The 22,733-nt window shown below is 47.0% G+C and overlaps 1 protein-coding gene across 4 annotated transcripts in view; it reads right to left on the bottom strand.

Moving 5' to 3' along the window:
• Nucleotides 1-22,733, bottom strand: part of LOC144504822 (kinesin heavy chain) — a 78,762-nt gene that overhangs the window by 14,673 nt on the left and 41,356 nt on the right. For 2 of the 4 annotated variants that reach the window (XM_078230573.1, XM_078230570.1), the window contains exons 11-14: nt 9,563-9,682; nt 7,469-7,548; nt 5,189-5,345; nt 519-602 (exon numbers count right to left, since the gene is read on the bottom strand). In XM_078230573.1, the coding sequence (XP_078086699.1) occupies nt 519-602; nt 5,189-5,345; nt 7,469-7,548; nt 9,563-9,682 (441 nt within the window). The remainder of the gene's footprint in view (nt 1-518; nt 603-5,188; nt 5,346-7,468; nt 7,549-9,562; nt 9,683-22,733) is intronic. The other 2 variants (XM_078230572.1, XM_078230574.1) reach the window with 2 other exon arrangements.

Raw genomic sequence — 22,733 nt, 5'->3', positions numbered from 1 at the left:
CTCTGAGAGAAACCTGGAGAGTGAGACTGGTCACAGGTGATGCTTCCTTTTTTCCTTCTAGGCAGAATATTAGGAGTTTATGGAATTTGCTGGAAGCCTCTTAAGTTGACTCCTGAACCGACAGTACACTTCTATTTTTAGCTTTGACTAGAAACACAAGACTCAGTGAGATGACAGGACCTGCTGGGAAGGCAAGTAGGCCATTGTAAAGAAGTGACCACTGTTTTTATCCCTCTTGCTTTGACTTCCAGTTCTCATAAATTAGAAATAATCACATTTGAGACTCAAAATGCTGTATTTTTTCCTGCTCTCCATGTAGTTTGATATATTATTATTTGATTGCAGTGCAGAGTGAATTGTGGCATCCCAGATGTATATTTTCATAACAATTAGTTTCTATTTCTGTATGGGCAACACCTCGATTTCCCTCATAGGTAATGTGTACTTGAAAAGAGGATAATTGGCCCACAATATCTAAAACAAAACTGTATTTGAACCAAGCAGGAATCATTAGTTACCTTTTTATTTCCTTGACCCATGTACTCTTTGGCTGCTCCAGTTTCTTTTGCTGTGGGTCTTCCACCATATGTTTCACTATGTTCCTGAAAATACATTTCTTTTAAAGAGATAAACTCACCATGTCAGCTCAGTTTTCTATATGTTTCAATACTAAAATAAAATACATATATGATGACTGAACAAGTAAAATTGTTTTCTTCTCCAAGACGACCTTCACGACACACGACAACGCAGAGTCGCAGAGCAGAAACTGATAGCCAAGTTCCGCACACATGAGGACGGCTTCAACCGGGATCTTGGGTTCATGTCACACTATCTGTAACCCCCACGACTTGCCTGGGCTTGCAAAATCTCACTAACTGTCCTGGCAGGAGACAATACACATCTCTTTAACCTGTGCTTAACCCTCTCTCCACTCACATTATCTGTACCTTTAAGACTTGACTACCTGTAAAGACTCGCATTCCAACCATTATTTTGTAAATTGAGTTTGTGTCTTTATATGCCTGTTTGTGAACACAATTCCCACTTACCTGATGAAGGAGCAGCGCTCTGAAAGCTTGTGGCTTGTGCTACCAAATAAACCTGTTGGACTTTAACCTGGTGTTGTGAGACTTCTTACTGCACAAGCCAGGTGACACGTCATTGGGATCCATTATCACGAAGCTGCTGGAATGCAGCAGCAGAGCTGGTGATTGCAGGAGGAGTTGTCAGCAACCCTGCAGCAACGGCGAGGCTGTTTGGAGGAGTCCCACAGCTTTCAGTCGCAGGAGATGGTGCCTGAATTGTGTGGTGCCCAGGCCAACATTGCAAGGGTGGCAACCCCAGTGGAAAGCCTGGGCAGGAAATGGTCGCCATGTGTGGCAGAGTTCAAGGCATGGCCGAGTTTCAGAGGACCATGGCTGCGGGCCTCAAGAGCTTTGTCCAGTCTCAGAGGACAATTGCTCAGGGGCTCCAGAGCCTGGCCCAATTTCAGAGCTTTATCAATCAGGGGATCCAGAGCTTGGCCCAGTCCCCGATCTTCATCACCGAGGATATCCAGAGCTTGGTCCAGACTCAGAAGGCCATCTTCAAGGGCTCGCACACCATGGGACATATGCAGTTGGTCCTCCAGGACTGGCAGAGCCTGGTGACATTGAGGCCTCTGGAGCTCCCTCCAACTACCCCAAACATTCCATGGAGTGTTCCAGGGGTCCATTGGTACCTCGAGGGAGGAGGAAGCGCTGGAGCCCATGCCAGGCCCTCCACCCAGGAGACCCCAGCCGTCCCCAGCCCTCCTGATTTCCCCCTTCATCTTGCAGGCAGCGGGATGAACGCAGTGGCACAGCTACATCCTTGACACTCAAAGTCAGCCAGGGCCCTCCAGGCCCCAGCCTCCCAGGGGACGACCACCAAGGGCATCATAGGCAATGGGGGATGGAACACAACTGACCCCCTCCACCTCTGATGTGCAATCTGGGGGAGGGCATCTAGACATAGTGGTAAACCATGGAAGATTAAGTAGTTGCAGGGTCACCAATAGAGCATGTGTGAAGGCATGCACTAGTTAGGATTTGGCTAACTCAGGAAATCACTATTAAATTTTATTGCAACCCACAGCTGTGACTGATTTGTCTGTGATTCGCTTTCCTGATACACCGACTGTAGACATAGAGGCTCAAAGCCTCGTGCTGCGTGAGACACACACTCTTCGACCCATTGAGTCTGCGAACCCCATTCCCCAGCACCTGTGCCAGATTCCTGACTGCCATGGTACTCTAAGCACTCGACCCAAGTGGTCCCAGCAGCGGGGCCCATTGTAAGCACACAGTAATAGATAGCCTGGCATGGAATCTCCAGCAACCACCAGACTCCTCAACCGCCCCCACCCTATTGGTATTGGGCCAGATGGTGGTGCCTCCTATCCTCATCAGATGTGTGCCTGGGCGCCAGTGTATAGTCTGAGAGCGGGTAGGAGTCAGACTTGTGTGGCACCAAGGCTACATCACAGTGTGCCACATAGCAAGTCTTCTACACCCTCCTGCCTAGGCCAGTAACTCGCTAACATGGCTAACCCAGGCCCATCACCCTGGTGTGATGTCAATGGGACCCATAGCAAGGGGTGTGAACAAGTGGTATGGGGAATGGGATGTGGGGGGTGGACAAGCGGGGTGTTAAAGGCTCCTGGGGTGCTGCAGCAGTAGTACATCACACCCCCTACTCTGAGAACCTTGTGGCGATGAGGGCCTCCCTCGCCGCTCTGCCCTGCCAGACCATATGCTCCATCACCCGGTCCCTGCCCGGCCTCGTCCTCCACATCCTACTGGGCCTCCTCATTCCCCTCCTCCTCCCCCTCCCCAGGGTCATCTGCTTGGTCCTCCTCCTCCTCCAGGATGTCTCCCCGCTGCTGCGCAGGAGTGCACAGCAGACCACGATGATGCAGGAGGCTCTCCGTGGGCTGTACAGGAGGGCACCGCCAGCAAAGTCCAGGCAATGATGGAACCTCATCTTCAGAACCTGATGCACTGCTCGATGATGGACCGGGTAGCAGCGTGGCCTCATTGTAGCGGGTCTCCGCCTCGGTCTCGAGCCTCCGTACTTGCGTCATCAGCCAAGAACTCATCTTTGTCTCCCAAGAGCCATCCTGGCAGCCTTGGCTGGTCTTCGAAGAGGGCAGGGGTGTCCGAGCTCTGCGTATGTAGCTGTCATGGATGCTCCCTGGGTGCTGTGCAGGCAGTGGTCGCAGACCACTTGAACTTTCAGGGAGTTAACCTTTTGGTTAATGTACCTGACCCCCTGACCATATTGGGTAGAAAGGGCGACGTACATGCTGTGAACAGCCCCTTGCACGTGCGGCATTCCGATGATGGCGGTGAAACCTGCAGCCCAGGCTTCCTGTTGGGCCTGGCCCACATCGACGTTTATATAGTCGACTGCCCGGGCAAAAAGGACATCCATCACCTCACGACGCACTTGTGCATAGAGGATTGTGCGATACCGCAGGTGGCCCCACTGACAGCCTGGAAGGACCCAGAGGCGTAAAAGTTGAGGGCTGCAGTGACCTTCACTGCCACAGGTCACAGGTATCCTCCTGTCCCTCGAGGTGCCAGAACCACGAGGACATGGCACAGGTGCCGCATTATCTCCTTGCTGAGACACACTCTATGGCGGCACAAGGAATCCAAAGGACACGCGGATCCTGTGGCTTCATGGTTCCTGTCTCTGACATCCTCAATCCCTCCCCAGGAGCCGATGGGTGCCTGCCTCCTACCCCCAACCAGCGACCCCCTCTCCTCTAGCTGCGGCCTCTTGCCCTGGCTGGCCTTACCACGACAGTAGGTCTCTCTCCTCCTCCTCTTCAGCCGCAATTATCATGGTCAGCTCAATGGGCTGCATGGTGAAATCTATTGTATCTATGGCATGGGGGAGGGAAGGAGAGAGTGAGAGAGAGTCAGTAAGGTTATCCATCCCAGGCCTCTCACTCCCTGCCAGCATCCAGAGCCCTATGAGTCTGGATGCTGGCAACCCGACACCATTCCTAGCAGTGGGCTGCCGACCTCTGACACATCGTCGCCATGGTGGGCATGGGATGCATATAGGTGTCTGTGAGGGTGTCTCCATTGGGAACTCCTGCATCATAGACATGAGTGCACCCACCTGTATGTCTGGTGCAATGGTTTCCAGGAATGGCTAACAATTCAGAAAGGTGGAGGAGGGCACCCTTGTAACTATCACAAGATGGGTTCCCATCGAGGGCAGCATTGCATAGTCCATGCAGTGTGAGGAGCCGTGTTAACACCTGCAGAGCTCCTATGATGCGACTGCTTGTTACAGTTAGTTGGGCCTGGGATGGAATGACAGCAGTCAGCATGGAGCCTGCACCAAACAAGCCCCCCACCCCACCCTGCACCATGGCAGTGGCTGAGACACATCCCACACCCTGGGGGTTGGTGCTCAGTGGTACACACTTCCTCGCTCCCCCTCACTATTGCTGCATCTATACCAGACTTTTATAGAACAGTACTGATTTGTGCTAGAGTGACATCATGCCAGTGAAGTGGGAAGGGGGAAATGAAAGCATGCCAACCTCGCTAATGATATTGAAATGCATTCAAATTCATGCTAATAAGTTTCACGCCCAAGCGGTTTGTGCCTGTAAAAAGGGGCAGGGAAGATAGCAAACTGTCTGGCACCAGGTGTGAATCTGACTTTTTACCTCGCATGCTATCTTCCCACCTCGCATGCTGGTCGACAGGTGGGACAGGGTGGTAACATTACCCCCGAAGTATTGCAAAGTCCTTATAAAACAGTAAATATTCTGTCTTTTTGTCAGCAACACTATGAAAAAGATCCACATTAAGCCTTCATAAATTAAACTGTTATCTGTTATTTCTTCAGTTCAGAAGCTAAGATGGCTGAAGACACATACATCCCCTCTACTTCTATCTACATGGCTTTACAGTCCAAGACAGGAGCAGATACAACAGATCACACTATAGATTCCTACAAGCTAAGTTTTCCTCCTCCTATTAAACAGCACTTCATCAGATTTTTCATTTACTGGCCTTTGCCCTGAAAGTGGTTAAACATATCAACTAAGCTTGGGAGTTAAACTGCAGTTCCCATAAATGAAATCCACTTCTCTAGTCTTAAGTCATCAGACTACCCCAGAATGGACTCTTCCACCTACCTGGTCTTTACCACTCCGTTTATGTATGTTTTTCCCTGCACAGTTTACAATGGATCTTGCTCGGGTAGCAAACTGCAAAATGCTGAGGGTTTCATGTACTGATGCACAACCTGAAGAAACTGTCACAATCATGGATGTTACGCAGTTTCCACCCAGGCTGAAAGAAGGATCAGTCATGTTAATTGAGCTATTGTATGAAGAAATTTACATTTCACAGAACAACCAAGTTAGCTAAATAAAAAGGCTAAATGTATAACCCATCACATTCCAGTCTCAGAACATCTATTTTGCAATTGATTCCAAGATGCCGGAATTAAGAGCAAACAACAGCTTTTGGATCATCTTGTACAATGGGGATGGTTCACTAAAAAATGACTAAGGGTGCAATCTCATGAAAAAAATTCTAAATGCCTGAATGAGCGAGAAAACGGGAGAGAATGGCACCAGTTTTTTTGGCAAGCCGTGAGTTGCAATCTTATGGCACTTAGTGTAAAAAAAAGACCAGATGCGATTCTCGCCAGGAAGGGGGTGCGGAGCCTATGCTCAATGGTTAAGCTGGCTGCAGAGTGCTTGGGGTGCCATTGCATAGGTGCCACTATCTCCTAGGAGGCCTCCTGCCACCCCCCAACCCACCCAATGAAATCACCCCACCCCGCTGATTGCTCTCTGTGTGGGTCCCTTCCCTTCCCCATTCAACCAATTGCTCTCTGTGCATTCCCTCCATCCCCCCCACTGATCGTTCCCTGTATTGCTCCCTCTGATTGTTCATTGCTCCCTATGCCAGTCCTCCCCAGCCCCCGTCTGCAGAGCTCCCTCCGCCCCCTGCGGAGCTGCCCCCTTGCCTCCCCCCATCATTGCTCCAACCCCACTGAAGCTCCATTCCCACTCAGGCCTCACCTCCTTGGCACTACCCCTGACACAGTTATGGTGGTCTCTGGACAGTGCCAGGGTGCCAAGTGGGAACTGTCCGGCCATGCCATGGACCTCCAAAGGGGCTTCAATGGCCTCCAATCTCTCTGGCGAGGCCATCACATCTGGTCTCTGCTGGTGGAGACCAGCTGTGATATTTGAAGGTATGAAACTCAGCTGTCAAGGGGCTAAGTGTAAGTGAGCCCAGACGATAGCATTCGGGAATTGCGAATGACATGTGAAGCATTGGTTTTGTGCCCTTCCTGGGCACGAAGCCGATTTCACCGGCAAAACAGGGCCAGTAAGATTGTGTGAAGCGAGAAAACAGGTGCGAACCCGATTTTTCTCCTCTCACGCAATCCTACCACCTTCCCTTGCCGAACGACGGGCAGGACAAGGTCATGAGGTCACGTCCTAAATATCGGATGAGAAAATTGGTACGAATCTGATTACGATCTTCTTGCACTTAGTCATTTTTTGAGAGGGGGAAAATATTTGCACCGATTCAGAGAGGGGCGGGGCCTAACCACACAGGCAAGACAGGCTTCACAAACATTGGGATGCCGTTTTTAAAGGGAACCCTGATATCAAAGTGAAATTGACGACACCCTCCCCCCCACCCCACCACAGACATCAGGACACCCTATTGATGGCATGACCCCTCCCACCCTGAACATAGAACTCCCTCCCGCTTGATCTCCTAATCCCACTGAACATAGATCGCCAGCATCGGGGACTCCCAATGGGTCCCCCTTCATGCGCTACCCCTTTTTGCCTCACCCCTTCATGCCCTGCCCCATTCAGGCTCCGCCCCTCTGTCCCTTTGGCATTCCGGCAGCACCGCCAGTTTGGCAATACCAGGTTGGCACTGCCAGGGTGCCAGGGGGCAACACTGCCATGTCCCTGACCACCAGGGGGTTTCAATGGCCTCCCAGGCATGGCTATCATGACTGGTTTCCTTTTTTGGAAACCAGCAGTGATTCACGCCAGATTCCCGCTGCGCTCGAGGGTCAGTGAATCCTCGGAGCAGAAGGAATCTGGCATGAAACTGACTAAGCATATTTAAACAAATATTAAATATGCTAAACTGGTTTTCGCTCTCACTGGACAGTAACCGGAATACGTCCAGGCTGGGAGATTGGGAGAATCCCAAAGGGAGTTCTCATCGGCTCTAAATGTGCTAAGCCCTTCCCCTGTGATTCTCCAATCCCGTGCAGCCACAGGGCAATCTGTGCCTGAGCGTGCCTGGCCGGAAAATCACCCCCAGTATCTCTTGCCAGGTGTTATATTTTATTTTTAAGTTAAACACAATCACAAATTGACTTCCCCATTTCCACTCTCTCCTTTCTACAGAAACATTTTAATCCATACCAATCTTGCAGAATCCGTGTAAGTTTAGATTCTCTATAGGGTATGTGCTGACATCCAGGTGTACTTAATGCAAAAACAACCTAAGAAAGAAGCAGATATAAAAATTATTTTAACCCTTATTTCATTCCAGTTCCTTTGGATTTGTATAATAAAATAAAACCTCTTTTATGATTCTAGTTTCAAGAGCCTTATGGAAGGGATGATAAAGCAAGGGCAAACTACTGAGATGTGGCTTCAACTGGTTTTCTGAAGGAACCATAAAGATTACAGGTCCAATACCCTCAGATAGAAAATGACCGACCTTAACATAGGTGTAGTCACAGAGACAGGAATATCATATGCAAATCAAATGTTAAAGAGCCAGCCCCACCCACAAACCTACGGCCATTTTAGAGTATTCTTATCATAACTTCAATAGGTGTTCGCAGGAATGGTATTGGGTGTATCTAAACAGTAGCATACATATATGGGTCCTGATCTAGTTTTTATATGCTCTGGTGGATTCTTGCTCAAATGAGGCAGGTGTTCAATGGAATGACTGCAGATTTCCAAACAGCTAAGGAAGGGAGAGACTTGCTGGGACAAGGACTACCTACTCTGGAAGTTACCATGTTTATAGGCCTTCAGTGGGCAATAGTGCATAGTCAGTGGAGATATGCTTAATCAGACCAAGTAGGCCAGCCACCCATTCACAGTTTCTCTGATCTCTGTGACTGATCTTAGTCACTAACAGCACTATGGGCACAACTTCCTATTTTTGGGTTTGACAAGATTTTCAGAAAGAACCTCCTGCAATGTGGGAACCGTCTCATGGTCCAGGCTAGTTCCTGAAGGGGAGCAGAATGTCTTCTAAAGGAATTGCATTGAAGTTACCTTACAAAAATGTCATATATTATTTGCTAATGTTTGTGCATACAAAAACAATTTTGCCTTATAAGAAGGGCTACTGAGGCCATCATCAACTTATCCCAAAAAGGGGGGAAATTAACAACCAGCCCCCTCTCACACACTTTCCCAGCTCACTCACATCCCCTAGATTTTCCAGCGTGTTCACAATTGTAGATCCTTTAGATATCCCAGTAGCACTGATGCCCAACATTAGTATGAGAATTAGGGGGTCTCCTTCTGACCTGCAAACTTTGGTGAGATCAGCAGGGTGTGACGGTAATGTGCCTTTAAGAAATGTATTTTAATCATGTTTCTTGCAGGATATTTCGACACTCTCTGGCATTTTGCTGGAGCCTCAGTGTCCTCTATTGTTGTAGAAATCTATAATTGACATCATGTTTGTTTTAATCTGAACTAATGCAGTGTTCTGTTGTTTTAATGTTCCCCTGGGATTGCAGAGTAGAGCTTGATTGGGATAATTGACAGATCAGGTCATATGACTAGGGACAGCTATGTTTTCATAGAGAATTCCAGCTTAGTTTTTCAGATGCTTTTTTGGAAGCTGCAGAGAGACTTATCCTTTCCTGTCTCTGAAGTCTAAAGACTGGAAGCTGCTCAAGTCTAGGTTTACTTCTCTGTTCTGCTGTCTTGAGGATATATCCTTCCCCAAAAACGACTGTTTGCATTTCTGTCTAAAGCTGGAAATCTAGTTCTCATGAGCATACTGGTTTTAATGCTAACTAATTCTGATGAAGGGTGTATGTCTATGGGTAGTGCTTTTAAATTGGAACAACAGAGATAACTAGCTGTTATGAGTTATACTGTGCCATGTTTAAGTCTTGTAATTGGTAAGAGTTATGCTGATTCTTTGTTATACTGTTTTGTTATATTCTAACTGTGTTCTTAAAATAAACTTTGTTTGATAAAAGCTTCCTAGTGGGTCACCTGAATCATACCTGGAGTGAAACACCTTGCGCTCACCAATGCCAAAAATCAAATGTAAAACTTAACTTCGCAAAACACCTTGGAGTTTCTGGCCTGGGCTTTAACAAGGGAAGCTTTGAGGGTATGGTCCAACACTAATGCAAGCAGGTATCCTGCACCCTGAAATTTTCAGGTCATATTTTATTGTTTATATAATAGCAACATTTTTAGTACATATACAACTTTGCCTTTTCAAGTTGTACTGCCAAAAATAATTCTTACATTTCTAAATAAAGTCAGGGATCGTTTTACATTCTTCACCTCATACAGATTTGTTTCTCGAATATTCATTAAACATTTCTTTCCTTGCTCTAAACCCATTCTCACTCCTTTGCTGTTTTCCTGTAAACAGAGAAGAAATATCAATTGCTAATTGCAAGTGTTTAGTACATTATTTCCAATTTACATCCAATCTACTTCATTCAGCCCAACTGGTCTATGCTTGTGTTCATGTTTTATGCAAACCTCTTTCTACCTCTCTTCACCTCACCCTATGTGATAACCCACACGAGGTCCATGAGGGATCACTGATTGATTGTGCTTGTTGAGTATGAGTTCCCCTGGTAACAGGCAGTGGCCGGCCCAGCAGGGACGCATTACCTGAGCCTTTTATAAGGCAGGCCCAGGCCTGGGCCTGCTGTACTGCAGTTCCAGGCAGGGACAAGTGTGTGTATACCATGGTAGTGGTTTTACTTTGCATTCTGTAATAAATTATATTTCTTTCCAGTTGGACTTCCAGAGTTATTACATTAGCGATGAGTAGCAAGAAAAGTTTCTGAGATATTGAAAATGCCATTGTTTTGGAAACTGGAAACTTATGATGTGGCTGTGGAGGATTAGCCCCAGTACACTTGTGGGGCCCCAACTTTTCACATCGTAAAGTAAAAAGTTTAACCTATCTAGCAGCCCCAGATTCAAAATCCTTTGACAAATTGGTAGATATCGGGCCACTACAACCCTAAACCATCAGTTATATTGCAATGCTATAGGTTTGACACAGCAAATTGAGTCCCTGGGGAACCAGTCGCTGAATTCTTGATGAGACTGCAGAAATTGATGTGGCACTGTGAGCACAGGCCGGCACTTCGGGAACTGTTAAGGGATTGTTTAGTACATGGAATTAATAATGTTGCAATCCAGGGAAGCTACTAGTTGAACCAAATCTGGACTTCAAAAAAGCAATAGGATTGTCCGTTTCACATGAAAACACGGAAAGAGGAGCCCAGGAGCTTCAAGGGTCAATAGATGGTACCTCCTCAGCCTTAGATGACCTCCATGCCACAGAACAAAGTTCCCTATGCCCGACATGCCAAAATAGAAGCTGAATTGGAAGGTCTAGAGGAACTTGGCATTATCTGCCCAATATAATTTGCTGAATGGGCTGTGCCAGTAGTCCCAATTTCAATGTCTGACAATTCAGTTCGTCTCTGTGGGGATTATAAGTTGATGTTCAACAAAGCCTCTCACTTAGACAGACACCCTATGCCACGCATTAAAGATTTGTGTGCATAGCTGGCTGGGAGTCACATATTTTCCAAATTAGACATGAGACACGCCTACATCCAACTGAAGCTTGAGGTGTCATCCAGGAAGTATGTCACCGTAAATACACACAAAGGACTGTATGAGCATACTTGCTTGCCCTTTGGGGTGTCTTTGGCTAGTGCCATTTTTCAAAGGGTGATGGAGAACATCCTTCAAGGGTGCCCAGAGTGGCAGTCTATCCGGATGACATTTTAATCTCAGGAGCTACTGCAAAGGAACATTTAGAGATTTTGCAGCTTTTTGTTAATACTGGCATCTGATTAAAAAGGGAAAAAAGATTTTTTTAAAACAGGTATAGAGTTGACAAGAATGGATTACACCCTATCAAAGAGAAGGTGAAGCCATAAAAGGGACTCTGGCTTCAAGGAATACAACAGAGTTGAAGTCTTTCCTAGGTCTCATAAATTATTATGGAAAATTCATAACAAACTTGGCAACTCTGCTGGCACTCTACCACCTGTCCTCAAATGGCCTGGCTGAGCGGGCGATCCAGTCATTCAAAAGTGGCATGAAAAGCAAAGCACAAGTCCTCTTGATACAAAGCTCATATGTTTCCTTTGTAATTATAGGATTGTGCTGCATATGATGACAGGAAACTCAGCCCTCTAAAGACCTCAGGAGCCCATCACCTGGACAATGAAAATTTTGGCTCGGACATGGAAACAGAGGCTGCACACACCCAGTCAGAGGTTGACACCGAGAACAAGCACCCTGTCATGGCTCTTCAACATTCTTCATGGAAGATGTGTTAATCGATCCATTACATGCCCCTGCCCCCTCCCCCCGACCAGACCCCCCAAGCGATGGAGATGAGGCCATGGGCAAAGAGACGGAGAAAGCCCCATCATCATGGGAGTGAGGTGAAATCCTCAGACTCAGGGGGGGAAGAGGTGTGATAACCTCCATGAAGTCCATGAGCAACCATTGATTCATCTCCCTGTGGGGTTCGTTGAGTTCCTCCGGTAACAGGCAGTGGCCTGCCCAGCTAGAAATCATTACCTGAGTCTTTTATGAGGCTGGCCCAGGACTGGGATTAGTATGTGTACAAAATAGTAGTTATTTAATTTGCATTCTGGAATAAACTATGTTCCTTTTCAGTCAGACTTCCTGAGTCATTATACCCTGAGTCATTATACCCTGAGTCATTCACCCTATTAACATACCCTTCTATTCCTTAACTTCTCAAATGTTTGTCTAGCTTCTCCTTAAATGAAACCATGTGATTGGCCTCAACTACTCCTGGTGTCAGCATCACTGGAAAAATATTATTAAGTCAATATCATATGTCAGTCTTTGTGGGACTTTGCTGTGTACTGATAGGTTCCTACATCTACATTTACAATAGTGACTACACCTTAATAGTAAAGTATGTGGTTGTAAGTCATTTTGGGATGTCCTGAGGTTGTGAACGGTGCTATATAAATACATGTTTTTTCTTTCTTTGATTCTCTCTTTCTCAATTACATTTTCAATTTCTAGATGTTTTTCTTTAAGTGAAACTTCCACTATCATGTTACATTAACTAGTCTCTAGTTCCTTAAATGTGCTTTTTATCTTCCTTTTCAATATAGGAATGACATTAGCTGTTTCTTTTACTAATGAGTTTTATATATATATATAAAATAATGCCTCTGATATATTTTCCTTAACTCTTTTTTTAAATATTTATAGATGCAATCCATTTGATCCAGGGGTTTTGTCCTCTCTAAATTAATTTGTTTATCAATTATCACCATGTTTAATGACTCCTCTTTCTAATGCCATGTCCAGCTTGTTAATTTCCCTCAGAACTGAGACAAAGGACAGGATTTTCTACGTGCTCTGCTGTGTGCTTTGCCATTGGCCGGCGACGGGATCTTCTGGTCCCGCTGTTGTCAATGGGGTTTCCTGTTGAATGCATCCCCACCACCGAAAACCTGCAGCAGGGATGCGTCATCAGTAGGACCAAAAGATCCGTTGGTGTGAATGGCCAGAAAATTTTGGCCATTGTGAGTTTATCACATGCATCCTATTGTGGCCGCACCCCCATCTTTTGTTATGTATGTGTTTCCACATATGATGACGGGAAACTCAGCCCTCTAAAAAAACTCAAGAGCCCATCAACTGGACAATGAAGATTTTGGCTCAGACATGGAGGCAGACAATATGGGGATAGCCCATCTAGAATCATAGCAAATTGAGGAACCTTGCCCAGGAACAAGTCATAACAAATGGATGAGAGTCTTGCCAAACTAGCCAAGAATACTCTATTCACCAAATTGTGCGCAAACTGTATATTTTGACAGATGCCTCTGGACAAAGAATCTAGATTGCTGCCCTTATTTATCATGCCTTTCAGTCGCTATTTGTCCAGAAATTTTCCAGACAACAATGATTTTGTGAGAAAAATTCAAAGTGTCCAGCTAGCGTTAACACCGGAGAGATTCAGATCCACTTTTTGGGTGAGTCTTTACTCCAAATTTTATGCACTTAGACAATGAAAAAATGGGCTAGGCCATTTCCAGCCACTAGAGGCAGTGGGCAGGGGCTTAACCCGCTAGCCAGCTTGCTCTAGCAGTAGAGGGAGCTATTGCACTCTGTGCTGCACATGTGCAATTGCAACAGCAGAAGCTTGACGGCTCTGAGAGAGATGTGTCAGGCCTCTGCTGCTGCAGCCGGCCTTGACCCAGCACACACCTCGGCTATCCCGGGAGCCACAGCCGATTGTGAGCCCTACACTGCCTAGAAATATCACCACCAGCCAGGCTGCCGCCAATCACGCACCAATCACTTGCAGGGTGCGCTGCTAGCCTCCCTCCCATCTCATATCAGTCACCTGCAGAGTGCATAGTGGGCCCCCCATTCCTCCCTGATCGGGCTGCCTTGGCCTGGCCCTGCCCTTCAGGCCCGACCCCTTCAGGCCCTGCCCCATAATCCCCATTCCCTCTATGCCCAACCTTTTCAAGCCTCACCCCAGCACTGCCTGCTGGGCAATGCCAAGGTCCACAGTGGGCATTGCCAGGGTGCGAGGCTGCAATGACAGGCTGGCACTGCCCAAGGGCACCCCGACACTTGTCCTCGACCTCCCCGGGGGGGTCTCAATGGCCTCCTGTTCTACCGACGAGGCCAACACAACTGTTCCCCGTTTGTGGGGAGCAGGTGTTTTTCTTGCTGGAAAGAACCTTTTCCGGTGAGGCCACAAAGGCAAGTGGGCTGGGACGATCTAGTCCCAGGCTCATTAAATCAAGTAAATCCTGTTTTAAATATATTTGAATTAATTATTCAGCCTCTCGCCAGAAATGGGCAGGAGGCTGAATGTGCCGATTAACCAGTTCCAGTAAGATTGCGAAAGGCCAGAAATTGGGCGTGAACCTGATTTCTCAGCTCTTGCATGATTTACCAGCTCACCCCACCCATTGATGGGCAGGGCAAGCCAGTAAAATCGCGGCAAATGTCTGAAACCCTAGAAGGCTTAGAAGGAGTAATGTGCCATATGGATGACATACCTCATATTGACACAATGAGAGAAGAACATGACTGCAGAGTTAGAGCAGTCTTACAGGATACAAGCTAACATTGAAAGAAAAATGAGACTTTGCCAAACCTGTGATCAAATATCTAGGTCATTTGGTACAAGCTATAGCTGATTGATAAAAAGCAAAAGTAATCAGATGGCTTCCACAACCCAGGAACATTACTGAACTTTAGAAATTTCTTGAGATGTTCAACCAAGTGGGCAAATTCTTACCAAATTTGGAAAATTCAATGAGCCTTTGAAACATGGGTAACAGTGATGCTGGAATGTGGACCAGCAAAATAGTTTTGAAAAGATTAAACTTTTAATTTCCTCTGAAAATGTGGCACATTATGACCCAGAGTTACTGTCCATAGTAGCAGTAGATGCATCATCAATAGATTTGAGGTGGTATTATTTCAAGTGCAGAGAGATGGCAAACATAGACCAGTTTACTATGGTTCAATATGTCTTTATTATAAACAGAACAAAGATATGCTACAATCAAGAAAGAAGTGTTGTTAGCAACTCGGGATGTGAAAATTCTCAGACCATGTGATGGAATTGCAGTTCAAGTTTAAAACAGACCAGAAGCTGCTAGTCACTCTCTTGAATGTGGACAAAATTGTGATGTTGATGCCCAGAATCCAACAGTTCAGATTAATATTACTGAGATATGACTCCATAACAGAGTATGTTCAAAGGAAGTATCAAATGACAGCGGATACACTGTCACAGATACCATCAGAGGGAACCAAACAAAAAGATTTACACTTCATTGAGGAGGTGGAAACATATACATCCCTAATTACTCAATACTTAGCAGCTTCTGCAAAAGAGTTGCAGGAAATAAAAGAAGCACAGCAGCCAGATGACAAGTGTTTCCAGATAAGAGAATAATGTCTGGAAGGTTGGGTCAGCAATCCAATACTATGCCAATACTTTGAACATAGCAAGCACCTCACAATCATTGACGATTTATTAGTCTTCAATGAGAGAACCGTCATACAAAGAGTACTTTGGCTTAATCTTCTTCAAAGACTTCACCATGGTCATTTTAGGATAGCAAAATGTTGTGCAAGAGGCTAGCAATCATTGTGGTGGTAAGGCATTACATGCTCTACAGAAGAAATGATTTCTAACTATTATTTGTGCCATAAACAGCAACGAGAAAAAAATAACTACTATTATCTTCCAAGGCTGTAGGAGTGCCAGGAAAAGACTTATTTAATTTTAAGGGTACAACATTCTTTATTGTCATTGATTGATACTCAAGGTAGACTGGAGTAAACAGATTGCAGAGCATCGCAGTAAAAACATTCATTCAGTTACTAAAGTGAATTTATGTAACACATGGCATTCTGAGCATTGTAGCATCAGACAATGGTCCACAATTTGCTAATGGGTTATTCCAATATTTTTCAAAAGAATACAGATTAATTCATATAACCAGTTCATATTGTTATTCTCAAGCTAATGGCAATACTAAAAGAGGCGTATGAACAATCAAAGATTTGCTGAAGAAGAATGAGGACCTTAATTTAGCTCTTCTGAGTTACCCTTAACCTCACCACGACAAAATGGTTTCTCAACATCCAAGCTATACTTGGGATGGAGTCTGAGAACACAACTTCTTTCTCTGACACAGAAATTTAAACCCAATATCACTTTGAACAACCATGAGAGGAGGTGGAAGTATATACATTCCTAATTATTCAACATTTACCAGTGTGAGGAAGAACAGAGAAACAAATGGCATATAACTTTAACTACAGGCACAGAGCACGAGTTATCACTGCTGAAGCGCAGGATAAGAGAATGAGTATGAGACCAAAAGAGAGAAGGGACAACAATCAAAAGAATGTCACAACTGAGTTCCTACAGGATTGAGACAAACTGTGGTACCACAAGGGGAAATCATTAACCGTTAAGAAAGCCTTAATATCCTTGGAAAGAAAGCTAGTGGAAACTTGGGCTTACTACTCAGATCCTGAAGAGAAAAAATGGAGTCAAGCAAAGCTCTACAGCCACCCAGGAGAAGAGCACTCACACCAAGAAGGGAGAGTGTGGAATATCCTCAGCCTCACAAAGAGATCAGAACAAGATCATGGAGATTGGTTATGGCACCTCAGACACTAAACCTGAAATGACTGAAGTCTCTGACACTTTGGAGGACTGCTGGAAACCAGGTCCCTACTGAGACTGAGTCTGATGATGATCCTCTGGAATCAGCCCTGAGAGAAATGTTGAAGATGCAGAGACAGGTTGGAGAACATCAGACAGAGTCGTTAGAGGGCTGCACCTAGATGTAGTGGTAGAATAGAAAAAAGTAAAAAGTTTTGAATGCACACTGGTGGCATGAGTGTTCATTCACTGTATATACTTTCCATTATTGTAAATATATTTTGCATTTATCTACCTCCAAGTCTCACGTAGCGGCTAATCGATGTGATGCAAGGTCCAGCTTTCATTTAAGGGTCAGACAAACACCCCTGAAATGAATTCCTGTCTGGATCCTCAGTTGCCTGAAGTCTCACTCAATCTTGTCACAGTGATTAGCATCATGAACAAAGGTGCATGTGAGAAAGATGGTTGGACAATACACGTGTGATCGTTAGATCTCAGGCAGGCATTATTTGGCGTCAGCAGAATTGCTTATCAAGGTTAGTGATTGATCTGACTCTGTAGTTTGTGGATGTACTAAGTGTTTGTTGCAACAAACATTAGAATCTTTTCTCAAATGTATTTTGCAATGCCATTTATTTTTTGACAGTGAGTTTCTTGGAAAAGTAGTATCGCCGTTAAGCACCATGTTCTTTCATGCCTTTCTGTAGCATGTTTTCCTCTCCGTGTTTAAGGCTGAACATTATTAATTTCTTAGTTTCCACTCTCCCATGCATGAGGCTGAACAATGGAAACAGATTCCAATCAGTGACATTAGAAATGTCTGTGAGGCAGAAAAGAGTGTGTGATGTCAGAGGTATGTGCTCATCCTGGTAAAGCTGTCTGTTCACCTTTGAGAATCACACTCGGCTCCTGAATCCTTCTGTGAAAGCACAGTAACTTGATATGGATCAGTTCAAGGGGCAATGAACAGCACGTCTGATGCAGTCATTTTTTATAGTTGGTCAGCCAAAAAAGAAGTCCCAGGTAAGAGACAAAACAAGAGACAGCAACAGGTCCCAGTTAGATTAAAAGGAAGGAACAGAGAAACAAGTTCCAAGTTAAAGAAAGGGTTGCAAGGAGCAGACTTTAAATGAGGAGGGCTCAAGAAAACACCTGAAGATCCAAGAAGGCAGCCAAAGGTTGGTGACTCTTGTTGCTGGCCACAGGGGCAAAGGTGCTCCTTTGTAGCAGTGCTGTTCCGCTTGGCAGTCTGAAGATCCAAAACTGGGCTTGTAAGTTGATGCTTCAGTGTACTTGGAAATCCAGGGGAATGCAATTTTGAAGGGCGAGATTGTAACTCCGCGAGATGAGCTGTCATGGAAGTTGTCTGAGTTGAGGTGACTTTTGGAGAGAATTCCAAAGTGAGATTGTCAAAGTTAGAAACCCCTGTGAGAAAGATGAAGTTTCAGTGATATTGGCTGACTCACAGGGCCCGATTTTACCAATCAGAGCCTAAGGGCGGGATCCGGGCGCAATACGGATCCGAGCCTGGAATCCTCTTTGCAGCGCGCCCATACGCGTTTTGCCGGTTCCGGCTCGATGCGCGCTGTCGACGGTGCTTAGCGCTGGCGGACCGATCTGAGTTGTGAACTGCGCATGCGCAGTTCGAAAAAAATCCAAAGCAGCGTGCCCGGGCGCGAAATACAAAACAGCAGAGAGAGCAGAGAGGGGGGGACGGATGGACTTGGGAGAATCTTGCAAACTGCAAATAATGTAGCATCCTCTTTGTGCTGCCTAATTATCTAAGAGAAAGGTAATTAAACTACAGTGTCCTAGTGAGCAAGTAGTGAACTGTATAATACATTTGTGGTCTGTAACTGGATTGCTGATGCTCAAATGTTCAGAGTCCTGTGGTGAACTTGGCAGAATTGTCCCCGTGGTGGAACTTGGTTGGAAATAAGACTCAAGGAGATTACTACATCTGGGAAACCAACCATAGGGGTTGGTTTCCCAGATGTAGTAATCTCCTTGAGCTTATATTGGCAACTCTTCTCTCACATGCCATGGCAGATGTGCCCCTACTTATGAATGTGACTTGCATGGGCAACTTTGGGTGCAGCTACTCTGTCTCTGGAGCAGCCTTGGATCCTTTGTCATCTTGTTTTCATCTGAACATTGCACAGAATTAGAGGAATTCCCTTTGGAAGATAATGTCAAAGTTATAATCGCAGGGACTAAAAACCTGACAGTCAAAAATCTGGGATAATATTCCAGGTAAGAAGTCTCACAACACCACGTTAAAGTCCAACAGGTTTATTTGGTAGCAAATACCATAAGCTTTCGGAGCACTGCTCCTTCGTCAGATGGAGTGGAAATGTGCTCTCAAACAGTGCAAACAGACAAAATCAAGTTGCAGAATACTGATTAGAATGCGAATCCTACAGCCAGCCAGGTCTTAAAGGTACAGACAATGTGGGTGGAGGGAACATTAAACACAGGTTAAAGAAACGTGTATTGTCTCCAGACAGAACAGCTAGTGAGATTCTACAAGCCCAGGAGGCAAGCTGTGGGGGTTACTGATAATGTGACATAAATCCAACATCCCGGTTTAGGCCGTCCTCATGTGTGCGGAACTTGGCTATCAGTTTCTGCTCAGCGACTCTGCGCTGTCGTGTGTCGTGAAGGCCACCTTGGAGAACGCTTACCTGAAGATCCAAGGCTGAATGCCCGTGACTGCTGAAGTGCTCCCCCACAGGAAGAGAACAGTCTTGCCTGGTGATTGTCGAGCGGTGTTCATTCATCCGTTGTCGTAGTGTCTGCATGGTTTCCCCAATGTACCATGCCTCGGGACATCCTTTCCTGCAGAGTATCAGGTAGACAATGTTGGCCGAGTTGCAAGAGTAGGTACCGTGTACCTGGTAGATGGTGTTCTCACGTGAGATGATGGCATCTGTGTCGATGATCCGGCACGTCTTGCAGAGGTTGCTGTGGCAGAGTTGTGTGGTGTTGTGGTCACTGTTCTCCTGAAGGCTGGGTAGTTTGCTGCGTACAATGGTCTGTTTGAGGCTGCGTGGTTGTTTGAAGGCAAGAAGTGGGGGTGTGGGGATGGCCTTGGCGAGATGTTCGTCTTCATCTATGACATGTTGAAGGCTCTGGAGGAGATGCCGTAGCTTCTCCGCTCTGGGGAAGTACTGGACGACGAAGGGTACTCTGTCCACCGTGTCCCGTGTTTGTCTTCTGAGAAGGTCGGTGCGGTTTTTCGCTGTGGCGCGTCGGAACTGTTGATCGATGAGTCGAGCGCTATATCCTGTTCTTATGAGGACATCTTTCAGCGTCTGGAGGTGTCTGTTGCGATCCTCCTCATCTGTGCAGATCCTGTGTATTCGGAGGGCTTGTCCGTAGGGGATGGCTTCTTTAACATGTTTAGGGTGGAAGCTGGAGAAGTGGAGCATCGGCCAACATTATCTACCTGATACGCTGCAGGAAAGGATGTCCCGAGGCATGGTACATTGGGGAAACCATGCAGACACTACGACAACGGATGAATGAACACCGCTCGACAATCACCAGGCAAGACTGTTCTCTTCCTGTGGGGGAGCACTTCAGCAGCCACGGGCATTCAGCCTTGGATCTTCAGGTAAGCGTTCTCCAAGGTGGCCTTCACGACAGCGCAGAGTCGCTGAGCAGAAACTGATAGCCAAGTTCCGCACACATGAGGATGGCCTAAACCGGGATGTTGGATTTATGTCACATTATCAGTAACCCCCACAGCTTGCCTCCTGGGCTTGTAGAATCTCACTAGCTGTTCTGTCTGGAGACAATACACATTTCTTTAACCTGTGTTTAATGTTCCCTCCACCCACATTGTCTGTACCTTTAAGACCTGGCTGGCTGTAGGATTCGCATTCTAATCAGTATTCTGCAACTTGATTTTGTCTGTTTGCACTGTTTGAGAGCACATTTCCACTCCATCTGACGAAGGAGCAGTGCTCCGAAAGCTTATGGTATTTGCTACCAAATAAACCTGTTGGACTTTAACCTGGTGTTGTGAGACGTCTTACCGTGTTCACCCCAGTCCAACACCGGCATCTCCACATCATAATATTCCAGAACATGGATGGGGGGATATACATTTTGAAATATTATTAAGTTTGTAATAGGCTGCTGCGTCCAGGGGGGTGCAATACTCAGGGCTCCTAATCGATTAGCTGCTGTGTCCAGGGGTGGTGCAATACTCAAGGCTCCCATTCAAGAGAGGGAATGATCACAAGCTGGGGTTGTGCATGTCAGCACAATGCTAGTTCTCTGCAGGGCAGCAGTGAGGACAGTATGTTCAAGGAATAGAGGGATTAGGTACCCACATTATCTGGATCCGTGGGGGCATGAGGTGAGCAGGCAGCCATGTCTGTGTGTTGGGGGAGACGGTGGGGGTGGGGGCGGGGGCACGAGGAGGCCAGCGATGTGTGTGGGGGGATTGTGGAGGCCAGTGATGAGGCCAGCAATGTGTGTTGGGGGGGTTGTGGGGGCCAGCGATGTCTCTGTGGGGGAGTTGTGGGGGCCAGCGATGAGGCCAGTGATGTCTCTGTGGGGGGGTTGTGGGGGCCAGCGATGAGGCCAGCGATGTCTCTGTGGGGGGGTTGTGGGGGCCAGCGATGAGGCCAGTGATGTGTGTTGGTGGGGTTGTGGGGGCCAGCGATGAAGCCAGCGATGTGTGTTGGTGGGGTTGTGGGGGCCAGCGATGAGGCCAGTGATGTGTGTTGGTGGGGTTGTGGGGGCCAGCGATGAGGCCAGCGGTGTCTTTGTGGGGGCCAGCGGTGTCTTTGTGGGGGCCAGCGATGTCTTTGTGGGGGCCAGCGATGAGGCCAGCGGTGTCTTTGTGGGGGCCAGCGGTGTCTTTGTGGGGGCCAGCGATGAGGCCAGCGGTGTCTTTGTGGGGGCCAGCGGTGTCTTTGTGGGGGCCAGCGGTGTCTTTGTGGGGGCCAGCGATGAGGCCAGCGATGTGTGTGCTGTTTGGATGGCAGTGATCTGGATGCTGGGAGGTCTTTTCCGTGATCTCCCAGCGATGTGCACATGCGCGGGTTCCCGCTCATCCCGCCGATTTCAGGCTTTTTGATCCCGCCCCCTGAGAATTTAATGATATTCACAACTGGGCCCTCTACATTGCACAGAGTCCGGAGATTCGAGTAAGAAGCTGAACTGAGAAAACAGTTGGGATTCAGAACAGTTTTCCCGCCAATTCAGCACTTTTGGGAACATCACCCCCATGGTTACCATTACAGATGTTAGATTTTCATTCCAAATTATTTAATTGAATTTAAATTTCCCAGCTGCCATGGGGAATCCATGGGTGGAATTTTCAGTGGTGGGAATCACAGTGGGCAGGGGCACTAAATTTGGCATGATTGAAAAGGTTTGTTTTCCACCTGTGGAAATTTAGTTTGGAACTTTGTTCTCCCAATTTTCATGGTAGATTAAAGATGGATTGAGTTCCCTGCTGACCTATGTCAGAAACCATATTTCACTGGTATCCAGTAAAAGGCAAACTCAGTGTGCACAACAGCGAGTCGTCATCATCCTCCAGCCTTCAAACAAGACTCGCAACCATTGCCAGCCCAGGCACATTAATAGGATCGCATGTTTCTGGGGGATAGGGTGGTGGGGTGACAGGAGCAGGGGAAGGGTGATGTGGTGGTTTGAGGGCCCAGGTTGATTTGGAGGGGGAATAGCAGCTGCACGTGCTCCTGGGCGGTGGTGGTTGTGCGTTGGCTGTACCCTCCTCACTGCACAGCACCAGTTGGGTGAAGCGGGCTGCAATCAAGGTATCCCTCGCTGCCCTTCCTTGCCGGACACCTGCCGTTGACAGCCACTGTCTTTCCTCTGGCTCTTCATGTGGTGGGATACCCACCTCGCCCCCTTGCTGCTCCTCCTCCTGCTCTAGCTGGTCTCCCCGCTGCTGGGCGATGTTGTGCAGAGCGCAGCAAATGATAACAATGCATGAAGCACGCACAGGGTCATACTGGAGGGCACCCTCCCACAGAGCGGTCCAAGCAGCGGAACCTCATCTTCAACAGGCCGATGCACCGTTCAACCACGGACCGGGTGGCTGCATGCGTCTTGTTATAGCGGGTCTCCGCCTCGGTCTGGGGCCTCCGCACAGGTGTCATCAGCCATGACCTTAGTGGGTAGCCCTTGTCACCCAGTAGCCATCCCGGGAGCCTAGGCAGGTCTTCAAAGAGCATAGGGATGTCC

This window comes from Mustelus asterias, chromosome 15, assembly GCF_964213995.1.
Source record: "Mustelus asterias chromosome 15, sMusAst1.hap1.1, whole genome shotgun sequence".
NCBI classification, from domain to species: domain Eukaryota; kingdom Metazoa; phylum Chordata; class Chondrichthyes; order Carcharhiniformes; family Triakidae; genus Mustelus; species Mustelus asterias.
Note: the sequence above shows the minus strand (reverse complement) of the source record. Positions and strands in the feature narration are given on the sequence as shown.